Here is a 16,235-nt window from a genome sequence, read left to right as displayed (position 1 = left end):
GGCAACGTCGATTTAAGCGCTAATCCACTTGTCAGGGGTGGAGTAAGGAAATGGATTTTAAGAGCCCTTTAAGTCGAAATAAAGGGCTTCATCGTGTGGACGGGTGCAGGTTTACATAGATTTAACGCTGCTAAATTCAACCTAAAGTCTTAGTGTAGACCAGGTGTAGACCTAGTGATCCTTCTCCTGTTTAGAAGTTGTCAGCTTCATACAGGGAGCAGGAATCAGGCTAAAAGGGAAAGTATCTTCCCTCTTAGTTGTACAGATTATCTTGGAGAATTCTCAAGGATAGAGAGAATTTTCATGCTATTTAGTGATGCCCCGTGAAGCTGGCTTTACAGCAGCACTTTCAAGATTTCTTATTTAATCTTGGATTTTTAATCTTTACATATGTTTTTCACACAAATATTAAGTAATATTTCTGAAACAGGTGTAATGGGGACAGGAAACTGCTGCATTTTTCTATGGAGATATTTCTAAAATAACTAGTTAGTGAAGCTAAAGGTCTCAGTATGCCAGTTGAATAAGAAGATTGCTCAAGAAACCGCTATCAAAAAAACAAACAGGTAGTTGTTCTCTGTGCTGGTTTCACAACAGCTACCACGGCAATGTGAGGTGAAGCAAAACTTTAAATATTCTCTAGTCCTGAGCCATTTGATCTTAAACTAAATCTGGATTAAAGATTAACAGTCCAATAAAAATAAGACTCCTCAGGCACAAGTGGGTGGTGAGGTGTGTGGGGTTTTTTGTTTTTTTGTTGTTTTTTTGTTTTTTGTTTTTTTTTCTTTTTTAAAGGGGTGAATTTTTGCTTTTTCATTCACTAGTTATCTATTTTGTTTCCTCAGGATTGGAACCTGACCTGGCACACAGAAAATCCAGATTTCACTAAGTGCTTTCAGAATACTGTCCTTGTCTGGGTGCCTTGCATTTACCTGTGGGTTTGCTTCCCAATATACTTCCTGTACCTCCGTCATCATGACAGGGGCTATATCCAAATGTCTCATCTCAACAAAGCCAAAACAGTAAGTGTCTTTTACTTCAGAGTCTGTGTCATGTATTTTGGTTTTATTTTCAGGTTTGTACCAAATTGGCTTTTTGTTTTTAAATTGTTTAACTCCATGAAATGTTTGTACTGGGATGGGGTCCATTAATACAATTCACCTGAATTTGGTTTCCAAGTTTTATGCTGTCATGTCAATGGGCTGCCTGAAAATAAGTATGTCAGGTGTAAAAAAAAAAAAAAAAAAAAGGCGCCTATCCTTCAAGGTCCTTGAGTGTGCGCGGATACGTGTTACTGGCCCTTGGATACAGCCTCCACAGAGTGTTCCATGCCCTGAAGTTGGGAAGTACCTCATTGCATTGGCCACCTTGATCCTGAAGTTTCAACCCTTGAAATATAAGGATTTTATTAAACTAATCAGGTTTTTGACCATAAAGCATATATAATAGTGTATCTTTTTAGAAAAAAGAAAAGGAGGACTTGTGGCACCTTAGAGACGAACAAATTTATTTGAGCATAAGCTTTCGTGAGCTACAGCTCACTTCATCGGATGCATTCAGTGGAAAATACAGTGGGGAGATTTATATACCTGAAACAATGGGTGTTACCATACACACTGTAAGGAGAGTGATCACTTAAGGTGAGCTATTACCAGCAGGAGAGCGGGGAGACACGACCTTTTGTAGTGATAATCAAGGTGGGCCATTTCCAGCAGTTGAGAAATGGTGGGGGAATAAACATGGGGAAATAGTTTTATTTGTGTAATGACCCATCCACTCCCAGTCTCTATTCAAGCCTAAGTTAACTGTATTCAGTTTGCAAATTAATTCCAATTCAGCAGTCTCTTGTTAGTCTGTTTTCGAAGTTTTTTTTTTTTTTTGAAGAATTGCAAATTTTAGGTCTGTAGTCGAGTGACCAAAGAGATTGAAGTGTTCTCCAACTGGTTTTTGAATGTTATAATTCTTGACGTCTGATTTGTGTCCATTTATTCTTTTACATAGAGACTGTCCAGTTTGACCAATGTATATGGTAGAGGGGCATTGCTGGCACATGATGGTATATATCAGATTGGTAGATGTTCTCTATGTATATAAATCTCCCCACTGTATTTTCCACTGAATGCATCCAATGAAGTGAACTGTAGCTCACGAAAGCTTATGCTCAAATAAATTTGTTAGTTTCTAAGGTGCCACAAGTACTCCTTTTCTTTTTTCAGAATAGCAGCCGTGTTCGTCTGTATTCGCAGCCTATCTTTTTAGAGTAATTCTATTCATCCTGTTCCATTTCTCTCACGCAACTGGCATTTAACAATCTTTTAACAGAGTTTGTTTCTCTGTAAAACAAACAAGAGCCTTTGAGAGGAGCTGTGGTACCTTTTAATAGGTATTTTGGGGGATTTCTGCCCTGCTTGTAAACCTACAGTTTTTAAAGCGTTTCTTCCCAGCCTAAGTTGAGAGATACTCCAATCTTTTGCTTTGTTAGCGTGTGATATGACATTTAGAATAAATCTAAACTATATAACACAGTAATCTAAAATTCTTTTTTTTAATCGGGAACCTACAGAGAAGATTATCTTTTTACCTCATGTACTGCATAAATTGTGTATAGTTGGACTAATTTTAATTGCATAATAGGACCACACACATAGGGCAATTGCATTTGACTGTGTATGTATTAATTTGTTGTACCAAAAGACATTTTGTTACACTTGATAAGAGTTCACTTTCAATATTTATTCATACTTTTATGTTCCAGGCCTTGGGCTTACTATTGTGGATAATCTGCTGGGCAGACCTTTTCTACTCTTTCTGGGAAAGAAGTCAAAATATTTTCCGACCTCCAGTTTTTATCATTAACCCTACAGTTTTGGGCATAACAATGGTAAGTATAAATCATTCTACTCCGATTCCTTCTGTGATGCGAAATCATGACCATTAATTGGTCTTTCTCAATTGTACATGTTGCCTTTTTTTGCAGCTGCTTAGCATTTTCATTCCATTAGGTACAATCACCATTTGCAGATTTCACTTGATACTGAACTGAAATGCTGATTTTTGATTTATGTAAAGCAAACTGTGCGCTGAAAACTGCGTATCAGCATGTTGAGAAGCATACAGACTAGCTCTAGACATTTACACTTTTTCTGAGGTTAGAGGTGCCATTTACTCATGCACATGCTTGAGAACTTGATTTAATCCGGGGGCAAGTAACTCTAAATAGAAGTTCTTAAAACCATAAAATATAGTCAAGAGAGTTGCCAACGTTACTTAACTTTAAAAACAAAACTTCAAATTGTTATGAATATTTGTAATAGACCATTGAGTTCTCTGGGTCTGACTGAACTACTTGTGGTGTTCATGCTCAAACTCTTGATGCTGTGATAGAAAGTGTTAAAAAGTAAGTTTTCTGTGCACTGGGTGCTAGATGTTCAGGACTAGGAAGCTGGGAAGTGCAGGTACTATCCTGTTAGCTTTTCTTAAAAGCTGATTGCATTGTGCTTCTTCAGGAAAAAAATCAACTTGCTCCTTACTAAAGAGAGGTTTTTTTCTTTTTCTTCAGCCCAGGTTAGGAATAATACAAATTTAAAACTCAGTTAAAACAACACACTTGAAAAGAATAACCCAGGCCCATACCTGGCCATAATGTAATGCCAGGTTAATGATGTGACTAAAATAGGAAACCTTGGACCCATTGTAAACGTGCTTTATGCCACACGAGGGATACATGAGTTTCCTGAAGTGTACAAAAATTCCTCTAAACAGTGTGGAAATGGAAAAAAACAAACATACATACATCACATTGGTTAGTGTAACTTTATTTTAACAAGTATGAAAGATGAACTCTTGCTAAGACAGCTTTCAAGCGCTTAGCCCTGTGAAATCCCTTGGAAAGGTTAAAATACTTTCATAATTAGACATGGTTGTGTATGTTGATTTGTGACTTTTTTCCCCCCCCCTTTGGACGCTTTGAACATATTTTTGTCTGGTGCTCTGCTTGTAGGTACTATCAATCACTTTTCCTCTCTCTGTATTGTGTTTTTTAAACTGACACCCTTTGGAGTAGGAACTAGCTTTGTTATGTTTGTCAAGGGCCGAAGACACTGAGACATAGTTGGAACTTCTGAGTGATTCTCGAATAGAAACACTAAATCATGGTCTTGGATAGACATGCTTCTGCTTCATATATTGTGCTTGCTTTGTGTATTGTTTTATTTCTTAACCTTTATGAACATAACCTGCTTATGCTATCTTTTTATCTGTCTGTAGTTGCTTGCCACATTTTTAATACAATATGAGCGAATGAAAGGAGTCCAGTCTTCAGGCGTAATGTTGATTTTCTGGTTCACTGCACTGCTGTGCGCCACAATAATTTTCAGGTCCAAAATACTGCACGCCTTAAACCTGGTAAGTGATTACTTTTCAGTTAAGGTGAGTTAAGTGCTGCAATAACAGTGGCTACTTGTTTAATGATTTAATCTGTATTGCCCATCATTGCTTCTTAAGACACTGAGCAAGTTTATGATCCATTAAGTGTACTTTCATTCCTGAGCTTTTAAGCGCCATTAAGTTATGCTTGTTTTAATTTTTTTTAGTTTTCCATGTTTGAAACTAATCTGAGGTTTGGGCTTATAAATGTTGGCAAGGCAGTTTAAAAGCAAAACATTTTTACTGGAACTTCTAGAAACATTCAAAACCTATTTGAATGGAATGAAGGAGTGTACGGTTACATCTGAAACAATGCAGGCTAAAGTTTAGTTCTTTTTCCTGTTTATACAGAGGATTTCCTGAAGCGCTTGCTTTGATGGTAGCTCTGTTTCATGTGCCCATTTGGTCAAAGTGTTCTCTTGTATAGTTAGAATATTTTAGATCTTGCTCTGGTTGGGTAATAAAGAAGTTACCCTTGGCTAATTCATTAAATTATTGTGCTGGCTGAAAATGGAATGTAATTTTCTTGAAAAAGTTCCTCAACTTTGTGAGGTTTTTGGAAAAATTTGACCAGCTCCTATTAAGTTGGTATTGGATTTAGTAGTGGCCCTGTGCTTTCTTCAGCCTAAGTTGTCTTTACTTTCTTTGGGAGCACTGGATTGAGCTGTGCTGTGCATAAGCATAGGAAGAGGAAGCTGTGGTGACTGAACACAACATGGTGTAGTGGACTAATTTTTAATCCCAGGTCTGATACGTACTTCCTCTGTGGGCTTGGTCAAATCATGTACTGCTATGCTATGAAACGCCTTGTGATTTGATCCTGGCTTTAAACTGGAGTGAATTGCTCTGGTTCCAGTAATGGCTTAAACACCACATCTGTACTAGGTGATTGTACGTGTCGCTACTCCAGGGGCTGAAAACTCTAGTGTAGACAAGGCCTTAAAAGAAAAAGAGAAGGAGAAACTCAGGAATTCTGTTTGTGGTGTCCTCAGATGAACCTGGTGCAAAAAAGTTCCACAAAGATAAAGCTGTTCTCCTGTAATGTTTTGCATAGAAGTGGAGAGACAAGGTGGATGAGGTAATAGCTTTTATTGGCCCACCTTCTGTTGGTGAGAGGGAGGCAAGCTTTTGAGCTTTACACAGGTCATCTGAAGAAGAGCTCTGTATAAGCTCAAAAGCTTGTGTCTCCTTCTTTCCCTTTCACACACCCCCCCCCCCACCACCCAACAGAAGTTGGGCCTGTAAAAGATATTACCTCACCCACTGTGTCCCTCTAATATTCTGGGACCGACATGGCCATAACAACAGTGTATTGCATAGAGATGGCCAGACATTCTGTTTTATCCAGGCAAGTCCTAGAATGTTGTCAGTGATGCGTTTAGCCTAGAATGCCCAATATTCTCCTAAGGAATGCTTGCTGCTTTGTGGCTCCGTTTGACCAGCAGCACAGAACCCACCTTTTGCTTGGTTGACAAGAATATGTACTTCCTCTGATGCTTAGATGCTTATTTCCAAATAAAAGTATTTGCTACTTGGTCACTTGTTGTACATTAAGCAGTTGCTTTACATCTTCTAACCAGAATATCAAATCTTTTTTTAGGGTGCTGAAGTTGATGTATTTCGTTACGTTACCTTCTACAGCTACTTCGTCCTGGTGCTAATACAGCTTATACTGTCCTGCTTCCCAGAAAGACCGCCTCTGTTTTCTGAAACAGTTAATGATCCTGTAAGTGTTCAGTAATGTTTTTGCACAGGAGTAGACTGGAATATAGTGTCCTACCTGTAATATGTTTATAGTGAGTCATTGGGCCTGATTCTGGACAATGTTGCATAATTCAATTCCCATTTAATTAAACTGCAGTAGAAGGCACTTGCTGTACTTTTTTTAATTCTACCCAGTGCTTGTTTTTTGTTACTTGAACAGTTTCACATATATTTAACTCCAAGTCTGACTCTACATGTCAGCTACTCAAAATGGATTTTCAATGATAAAAGGGCATTTTCTTCCTTTTGCTGCACTGGTTTTTGGCAACACTTTATGCGGTGACACTAAAGATCTAGGCCTACTTGGCAGAGGGAGGAAGTAGGCTAACAGCATGGCTCCAGCTTCTGGAGACTGCTATGGGTTGTAAAGTGGAAATATTACGGACCTCTTCTGTGTATGGAAGTGCTACAGTCCTTGAGCTAGTAATGGCTGATGTAGTACGTCTGAAATTGGCGAAAGAAGGAATTGATATCACAGCTTACTGTTTTAGCTGCACATTACAGCAGTTGCTATCTTTAAAAGTTGCCATTTACCAAGTTACCACAATTACTTTTTATTTTAAATGCAGGGTGTAACTGGTATCTCAGGTATCACCCTTGGCAAGTGCTGACTTCATATGCATAACTTGTTGGGCGACATAATGCTGCTGATCCTTTGAGGTCTCCTAAGCAGATCAGCAGTCCAGGTCTTTTGGTCAATGTGACCACTCCAGAAAAAGAGATCGGGGTAAAGTAATACAGGTGGATTAAATGTCTGTTGCCATTAGGTTTTGTAAAAGGCTGAAATTGTAGCTCTAGATGTGAGCACCAATTGTGTCCAACAGAAGGACTAAATGTTGTCATTTTGTTCTCTTGTCAACTTGAATATCTGACAGACTGTGCCTTGGAAATGTTTTCTTCTCTGCTTTGGTCACAGTTGTCGTGTATAAAAGCTTTTCTCATAATCCAAGAGCTTTAAGAATGTACATGGTAATTAGTGAGCAGTAGGTATTAAACAAAACATAAGCCTATTTTTAAAGACTATTCTCTTTTTGAAATACTGTAACGCATTGTGCATATAAGTAAATGGTTTATCTTTTTATAATATTTCTTCCTAAATGCCCAGCATTTATTGAAGGGGAAAGGTTTGTATGTCTATTTGTATGTCTATTGAATAATTGACAATACTGGGGGATGCCAGGGTCTCTTCCACCCCCCCTTCCCCCCGTGGTGGCTGGGGGTGGCAGAGGTCCCCCTGAGCACGCACTCCCCCCCACCCGCAGCCAACTTTCTCAGGCAGTGGGGGAACCTTACAGCTCCCTGTCACTGCAGGAGGCAGCAGGACCTTGCAGCTCCCAGCCACCAGAGCTGAAGTCACGGAGGTCTTTGAAAGTCTCAGATTCCGGGACTTCTGCGACCTCCGTGACAAAACCGTAGTCTTACTTATAAGTAGACTGTAGAGATACACAGAGAAAATCTAATACTTTCCATATGCCTTCTTGAGTCAGTTTAAAACTGCCTTTTTTCCAGGAAGGCAGAGTGCTTCAATTGCTTGCAAGTAGCATTGTTTTTGATCTGGCAAAGTGCTAGAAGTGTTTAATACTTGGGAACTGTCGAGTTCCTTATCCCTCCCCCAAATGCAGTCTGTTTCATACATAAATATACTATTTTTATATTTCTCTGTGTGCTTCTTAACAGTATTAATTTTTTCTCAACTTCAATAGTTCATTTTTTCCCCTCCCCCCATAGGTCAGATGCTCAGCCCTTTGTAAGGGGGAAGAAATGCAGATCTGTTTCGTGCTGCTTTGTTGTAACATTTTTAGAATGCAGTTTAATGGAGAAGTTGAGTGAAACAAACATGAGACAAATATTAATCCTAAAAAAATTCAACTCTTGTATTTTTCACGTCATCTCTGTAATGGTGACAGATGACTTTGTAGGTGAAAGTGCATGAGCTGCTCTAATTTTATAATACACTGTGTTATGGTTATTGGTTACATGTGTCAAAGGAGTGGCCAACTGCGTTCTTGATATGCCGATGGTTTTGAGGGGGAACAATAGAGGGAGGGGAGTGTATAATTTCCTCTGGAATTTTGCACTGAATCCACAGTATTGCCTTTGAAATTCTTTCAAGATTTCTTTTTAACTTAATGCAACTACTGATATTTTTTTTTAACTAGCTAAGGCTAATGTTACACTTGATATAAACGGATAGAAAACCCAAACTAGGAATCCAGTGCTGACTTTGTGATGAGTCAGAGGGTGGAGACCAGCATAACTTCGATTGTGGTATTTCTATTTGGAATTTGCATATGTGATGTACAAGAAAACTTTCTTCATGGGTAACTTAATTTTCTTTGACCAATTGCCCTCTTTCATTCCTCAGGCTTGGGCTTTTTTGGGGTGAAAACCATGTTCTAATGTGGTTCTCGTTCTAAGAAGCCAGTTTTCACAGACTTAATGAAAGTCTGCTAGCTACTTGGGGGGGGGGGGGGGAAATGTATGAAAGATCAGAACAGTTGACTTAAAAATGGCCATGCACCAATGACTGCCTTAGTTTAAAAGCAGTTTCAGACCACATCACCAAAATCACCATCACAAGTGGCACACTGAGCAATATCCTTGCAGATAGTCTCAGCAGAGAAGCCATAAGTTCAATAGGCACAGAGACTAAACTAGCCACTTGCCCTAAGAGGGCTGAGAGACTTCAGGATTATATGCTGCTAGCCAGTGCTGTATACCTTGTTTTTAAGTCCTGCAGTCTCTAGGACAATCAGTTTTGGCACCTTTTGCAAGCACTGCAACTGCTTAAACATACATTTTCTCCTTGTTTCAATTAAATTTGCCAATTTTTTAAATAGGTTTTTAAAAGTGGAATTGTGGTGCTCAGATGCCTCAATCATTCCATTGTAGGTTTTCCCCATAGCTCCACTCCATCACCAGACTATCTTCTGCTAGTTACTGAGAAATAACATAGGAGGTTCTGCTTGGTTGTCGAGAGCAGGGGTTCTCAACCTTTTTCTTTCTGAGGGCCTCCCCCCCCCCCCAACATGCTATAAAAACTCCACAGCCCACCTGTGCTACAGCTACTATTTTTCTTCTTATAAAAGCCAGGCCTAGCATTAAGGAGTAGCAAGCAGGGCAATTGCCTGGGACCCCATGCCACAGGGGACCTGTGAAGCTAAGTTGCTCAGGCTTCAGCGCCGGGTGGCAGGGCATCGGGCCTTGCGATTCAGCCCCATGTGGTGAGGCTTTGGTTTTCTGTCCTGGGCCCCAGCAAGTCTAATGTCAGCCCTGCTTGTCGGCCCCCCTGAAACATGCATGTGGCCCCACCAGGGGGCCCTGGACCCCTGGTTGAGAACCACTGGTCTAGAGGTATATGTGTTGTAAAGTTCATGTAACTTCTTGATATTGTCTGAGTGTATTTTGCATTGGTCTGCGTCACTGAAATAGATTAAAGCTATTGTGCTACATTCTAGTAAACCATTGGCATCCTTGATGCCGTGCTATACCCTGTGAAGAATAACCTGCTTGAGGAAGGATGTTTAGGTTAAGAAAGGGAGACTTAATCCTGCTGAGGAATTGTTACAATAAAGTTGTAAATTTCATAAGGATAAAAGTAGTATTTTTTAATTTTCAATAGGTTTTATTTACATGGCTGACATCTTTCTCTCTCCTTTCCTTTAGAATCGCTGCCCAGAGTCTAATGCATCCTTCCTTTCCAAAATTACATTCTGGTGGATTACTGGGTAAGAGAATAAGTCATTGTATAATGCAGCAATCAAATGTCAACTTATTGTGCTTTCAGAAGATACCCAAGGCTCTCCTGACCTGTAGAGATTTTTAAGATTGTTCAATAGACACTTAACTACAAGAAACTGATAGGTGAATAATTACTTTTATTCTCTAATGACAGGTCTCTCCAATCTCTTGAATTCTGCTGATGTTGCATATGTAGCCTCATAAACATATATCATTAAGTGATGCATTTTAATGTTTGATGAATAGGAGTGGTGGAGTGGAAACAAACTTGCATCATTCTGACTGTTGAAAGATTCCTTTTTTCAAAGCCAATACACTGATCTATTTTTTAAAAAAATATCTTGGTTATCTGTAGTTTCGTTTTATTTATCTTCAACTGTGCTTCCTTTATTGTGATCAAATCCGCTATCTTAAGCTGTCTGATACCATTATTTGGATGGGAGAGCACTAAGGAATATATAAACACTTAAAGCATTATAGGTGATTAAGCAGGTGGTAACTTCTTTCTTAATCAGAATTTGGCCAGTGTCTCAGCGTGGTCTTAGGTAAAGGTAAAATGAAGGCTAATAAAAATTCTATCGTTCAGTTTATAAAATGAGTTTTAATTGCGTTGCTAAATTCCAAGTGGGATAATTTCATTCTGCTTCCTAAATTCTCCCTGCAGTTTCATTTAAACACTATATTACTACTCATCCTAATTTTTCTGTGCATTGTTAAATAAATTACTGCATCTCGCTTTGAGGCTGGCTGCATTTTGGGGGTGGATAAACATTTCTCTGTGTTACGAAATTAGATATACAGGGTATAACTTGCTTTGGCGCTCTCTGAAGAATGCTACTGCTGATGACGATCCTTTCCAATATAGGCTGATGATTCAGGGATATCGGCAACCATTGGAAGCTAAAGACTTGTGGTCATTAAACAAAGAGGACACATCTGAGGAGGTAGTGCAAGGTTTGGCTAGGTACTGGGCGAAGGAGTGTGCAAATACAAAGAAGTAAGTTCAGTTATGCTAACAGTTATTAATACAAAGTGGTAGCTAATAGAATATAGTGAACTTGGATGGTGTTGGTCAAGATCCATTTTATACAGGAACTTTTTCTTGAATTCCATTTATGTCAAGAAAACTGAATATGAAGGGGGAAACTATTTTTTATTTTATTTATATGTAAAATAAGCTGCTAACACTGAGAAATACTAGTGAAATGCAACTGATCACACGTTATGCTAGTGTGTGCTTTTATCCAGTCAGTTAATTCCATTTGCTATGGAAATATTTTTATGAACATGTTCCAGAAGTCCTTGACAATCAAAGTATCATAAAGCACCTAATGAATCCACTTGCCCATTAATGCCTCAAGGATAATAGTGAATAGGATAATAGTAAATAAGATAATATTTGGTTCTTACCCAGACAAATTTCCATAAGCTCATTAGACATTTCCTTGAATAAGGATCTCAGGATTTGCCCTTAAGTGCTTAGACACTGAGGAACAACCTTGTGAGTATATGTGTGAGAGAAGAAGGTTTTTTGTTTCTTTTAAATTTAGATTTTCTCACCTTGCAAATGGACTACAACCTTTGCAGTATTTTGTTTTGTATCATTTTCAACCAATGTTCATTTTGTCTACAAATTTTTCTCATGCTTATGTCATCACGGCATACTGAAGTCACTGTTCAGTGAAGGAAAAACTCTTTAAGTTCATACATTATTCTCAATTTAGTTAGGTGTATAGCAGGGGTGCTGGAACAGTTTGTATAGTGGGGGTGCTGAGAGCAATTGAACCAAACTATAAACAATGGAAACCACTTCAAGCCAGGGGGTGCGAGAGCACCCCTGGTTCCAGCACCTATGGTAGATAGTATACACAGAAACATAGTTTTACCTGCAGCCTGTTCTCACATACTGGGAAATATGGTTTGGCATACACCAGATGCATTAACTTAACTATGGTTTCATTCTACTCATTAGGGATGATTTAGCATCATTCTTTCTTAGGTTGTAAACTCTTAAGAACAGGGACTGTGTCTACTAACTCCATTTGTACAGTGTCTAGCACAGTGGGAATCTTGACTAGGATCTATGGCTTCTACAGTAATATAAACAATAAACTCATGTTTGAGTTTGCAACTCACATATAATTGTACACCTAACTGAGTATTCCATAGCTATAGGGTGTGGTTTTTAGGAACGTTTGTTCCAAGGAAAAAAAATCCACTTCTGAAGTGCTGCTCAGTTAACCGAAGGCTAGTAGCTTCTGATAAACAGATCCCTCCATAATGTTGTGAAACACTGGGTTACCAGTCCCAAAAGTGGCTGGTAAATTACCATCTCGGATGCAGGGACACTTGGAGCTACAGACAGGAATGATGGCAAATATCATGATGACTGCAAATCCCTGTGGTGGCAAGTATCTAAGGCTATGTCTACACTCATGGTGAAGTGTAGAGTACATGCACAGTTACACGCTGCAGTGGAAAGGCTCCAGCTGCAGTGAGCTGCCAGAGTGTTTCCCTGCTTACCTCCGTGCTGCTGGAGCCTTTCCCTGCTGTCTCCCCTGCCAGAGCCTTTCCCCACTGCTGGAGGAGTTCACTGCAGTGAGAGAGGCTCCAGCAAGAGGACACTGCACTGCTAAAAATAAAATGCTAGACGTGGGAGGCATGGCTTGGGCAAGTAGAGAGTCTGGGTAGGGTATATACCCTGGGATTCAGCTGTGTACGGCACTCTACTGTACCGTACCCATCTAAGTGCACCTCACCGACTACATTGCTATTTAAACTTGCACTAGCTGGGCATGCAGTGTTTGTACTCTGGACATCACAGTAAGTGTAGACATATCCTAAGCTAGTTTTTCTTGGCCACTGGAGTAGACTTCTCATTTTAAGACTCTTCATTCTTTTGTTCAATTTTACAGAAGTCACCTTCATTCATTTTAAATAGTTGTCAGTGCGATTCAATAGAATGTCCTAATGATTTAAAGAAATGTTTCATTATTATTATTTATTATTGTAGGCAACCCATAAAAATAGTGTATTCACCCAAAAAGCAAATGAAATCAAGCAACTCAGATGGCGATGTGACAGAAGAAGTTGAAGCTTTGATTGTAAAACCATCTCAAAGGAACTCTGCACCTTCTTTGTTGAAAGTGTTGTATAAAACCTTTGGACCATACTTCCTCATGAGCTTCCTGTTTAAAGCCTGTCATGATCTTATGATGTTTTCTGGCCCGGAAATCTTAAAGTAAGACTTCCTTTAATGCTTTCTTCAGTTTCTCTGTTTACGAAGTACCTAGGTAGATCTCTTTGATTCCTTCTTGCTATTATGAGGCTACTCTACCTTTAGCTGTGACAGCTGACAAGTTGCTTCCTTTTGCACTAGAGTTTTCATGCAAATGACTTTGCTTCACTGGTTTCCAATTTGGGATCTAGCATTCCAATTCCCTTCTGATACTCTGAGAGTGACCTTTCTGACAATGGAAGTTCAGATGCAGCAGGAATGCAGCTTCATCTAAGCTAATGTTAATCTATGACAGTTCATGGGATCACAGAGAAAGTCTAAAGGCTCCTGAAGCAAAAAGTAACCCTTAAAATCTGTAGTTGAAGCCTTGGAAGGGTGAGGGGGAAAGGTGTGCTGGTATAATGAAAGGGAAGAAGTGGAACACTAAGTGGAAATGATGTACCTTTAGTTTGGATGGTGATGAAACAATCCTGTGGCAGTAGCTCTGAGTCAGTGCAGAGCCTATGCAATATATTGCGCTCATTCTCTTTTTGAGATAGCCATGCACCTTACTAGTGATCACTTCTGTCAGTGCATCGAAGAAGACCTATATTAGAAGTTTCCAAGAAGGTTTGGTAATTCAATCTCCCAGATTATAGCTTGGGACACTTGGGAATGGGTGGTGGGATAGGAAGGTGGTGTGTGATGGGGGAATTTGGGGGACGTCTCAGTTACAAAGTCTGGGTAAAAATCTTGTGACTTGACTGAGGCCATACCCTAGTGTTCGCTATTGCCAGTTTGGTGCGTTTGTTGGGATATCGTGTCTGGAATAATCTAGTCATTGTCTGGAAATTTGATAAGCTCTGACACTGTGTATTAACCTCGCCAAATCCTCTCTTTGCAGGTTGTTAATTAATTTTGTGAACAATAAAGATGCCCCAAATTGGCAAGGCTATCTGTACACAGGGCTTCTGTTTGCATGTGCCTGTCTGCAGACGCTGATCCTCCACCAGTACTTCCATATTTGCTTTGTTACGGGAATGAGGCTTAAAACAGCTGTCATTGGTGCAGTCTACCGCAAGGTATGCATGTTTTTAAATGTTACATCATCACCAGGGTAATGGCGCCTCTGAAAATTGGAGCGGAGGAGCTGCAATAAAATCTTAATGATGAATTTGAGTAAATTACATAATTTTAACGAGTTGGAATGCTTTGCGCAGGCTAGTATCTAATGGTAAACAGAATGTAAGAGACCTCCTTCAGCCCACAGCTGTAAATTAAAGATACTTTCAGTTAAGAAGCTGCTTTTATTGATCATGTAGAACAAAACCCCAGCCTGTTTCACATCTTACCTTGGAATGGGAACTAAACTTCCATCTGCACAGAAATGGGACAGAGGTCAGTATAATGAGAGGATTATTAGCAACCAAGCAGGCACCAGTATGCATAGTTTCAGCCTGAAACAACCTGGAGCTATTTAAAAAAGCTTTAGACTAGCTGCTCTGCAGGAGGTGAGGCAGGAAAGCATATGACAAGAAGCCAGCACTCAACCCCTGGCACTAAAACCAAACAAACCCCAAACAGAAACAATTTGCTCATGTGTTTAACCCTGATTAAAACTGCATATTCAGTATACAGTGCTTTTTAGACATGCAGGGGAAAAAATTAGTACTGTACGCGAGAGAAGCATTGCCTGTGACCACAAATTAAACTCCAGGAAAAACTGTTCATGTTGCAGTATGAAATAAAGGCAAATAGAAGCTGTTTTGCCAACTATATTCAATGTCTTCCTTTTTATCTACACGCAGGCATTGGTTATCACAAATTCTGCAAGAAAGACCTCTACTGTTGGGGAGATTGTAAATCTAATGTCTGTGGATGCTCAGAGGTTCATGGACTTGGCTACCTATATAAACATGATTTGGTCTGCGCCTCTGCAAGTTATATTAGCATTGTATTTATTATGGCAGGTAATTATGTCATGCTTCTTGTTTCCTGTTTAATTATGGTAGGTAAAAGCAACTAGTGGCCAGGTATCTTCTTCTGAAGTTCAAGACTATAGATAGCTAATGTCAGACCATTGGAGGGTGTAGAGCAGGAGAGAGTGAGAATGTGCTACTGCATGGAGAACCACTTGGTGCTATATGCTGCCACTGTGAAGGAAGAGAGGAGGCAGAGGGCTCTCAATTGCAAATCTAGCCCAAGCCTCCTCAAGTACCCTGCTGGGACAAAGGCTTCTCTTACCCATTCCTTGTGTAGAAAGTGAGTGTCCTGTCAACAGCCCTTCCTTCACTCAGCAATCTTGAGCCCCAGTGGCTGGCCAGCTTGGCAACCCTTTCATATGCCATGTGAATTTAGGTGTCCTGTGCTTCCAGAGCACCCAGTTAACTGTTGGGACTCTGCTTACCCTGTGTCACTTGGTGGAGAAGTGGGCAGATGAAGGACCTCTTCATTTGATTCATCATCCCGACACCCATCATGCTGGGATAATGCCTGCTGTTTCTAGTCCAGGCACTTATCAGAAGGGCAGCCCCAGTTCTGCTTACAGCCAGGAAGTTAAGGCAGGATCTTAGAAACTCATCCCCCTATATTCTACCTTGAAAGAATAGCCCCAACAAAAAATTGAGAGGCATATGGGGAAGGACCTTGCATTTTAGCTTTCAAGAAGCAAAGATCATAATTATCTGCATATGTCCTTAGTCAAAAAAGGAGGGAGGAAAGGGATAGAAAAATACAGAAAAATTATATGTACACATGGGGTTTATGCTACATAGAATACTTTGATATAAGATCTTTAAAGGTGTATTCTAACATTTTCTAAATAACTAGTGTGTGTATTTTGTTTTTTCCTCTTAGAATTTAGGTCCTTCTGTCCTAGCAGGTGTGGCAGTCATGATTCTTTTGGTTCCAGTAAATGCTGTGATGGCAATGAAGACAAAAACATATCAGGTATGACGCTTCATGTTTGTATGTGCATATGCTTTAAGACATGTTACTATTTTACTATTCTATGTGACCCATTCGATTCTTGAAAGCTTACTGTTCAAATTCTTGTTCTGCTTGCCAGGGTGTCTTTTATAATGGGCCT

General features: G+C 39.6%; 1 protein-coding gene across 3 annotated transcripts in view; it reads left to right on the top strand.

Annotated features, from left to right (window-relative positions):
* LOC311527065 (multidrug resistance-associated protein 1) overlaps positions 1 to 16,235 on the top strand; it is a 110,604-nt gene that overhangs the window by 57,756 nt on the left and 36,613 nt on the right. For all 3 annotated transcript variants that reach the window (XM_084640670.1, XM_084640671.1, XM_084640672.1), the window contains exons 2-11: positions 846 to 1,022; positions 2,756 to 2,881; positions 4,267 to 4,404; positions 6,026 to 6,151; positions 9,856 to 9,917; positions 10,796 to 10,927; positions 12,944 to 13,171; positions 14,052 to 14,229; positions 14,956 to 15,117; positions 16,004 to 16,096. In XM_084640670.1, the coding sequence (XP_084496796.1) occupies positions 846 to 1,022; positions 2,756 to 2,881; positions 4,267 to 4,404; positions 6,026 to 6,151; positions 9,856 to 9,917; positions 10,796 to 10,927; positions 12,944 to 13,171; positions 14,052 to 14,229; positions 14,956 to 15,117; positions 16,004 to 16,096 (1,422 nt within the window). The remainder of the gene's footprint in view (positions 1 to 845; positions 1,023 to 2,755; positions 2,882 to 4,266; positions 4,405 to 6,025; positions 6,152 to 9,855; positions 9,918 to 10,795; positions 10,928 to 12,943; positions 13,172 to 14,051; positions 14,230 to 14,955; positions 15,118 to 16,003; positions 16,097 to 16,235) is intronic.

This window comes from Lepidochelys olivacea (genome assembly GCF_965140295.1).
Source record: "Lepidochelys olivacea isolate rLepOli2 genome assembly, chromosome: 10".
Lineage (NCBI taxonomy): Eukaryota > Metazoa > Chordata > Testudines > Cheloniidae > Lepidochelys > Lepidochelys olivacea.
Note: the sequence above shows the minus strand (reverse complement) of the source record. Positions and strands in the feature narration are given on the sequence as shown.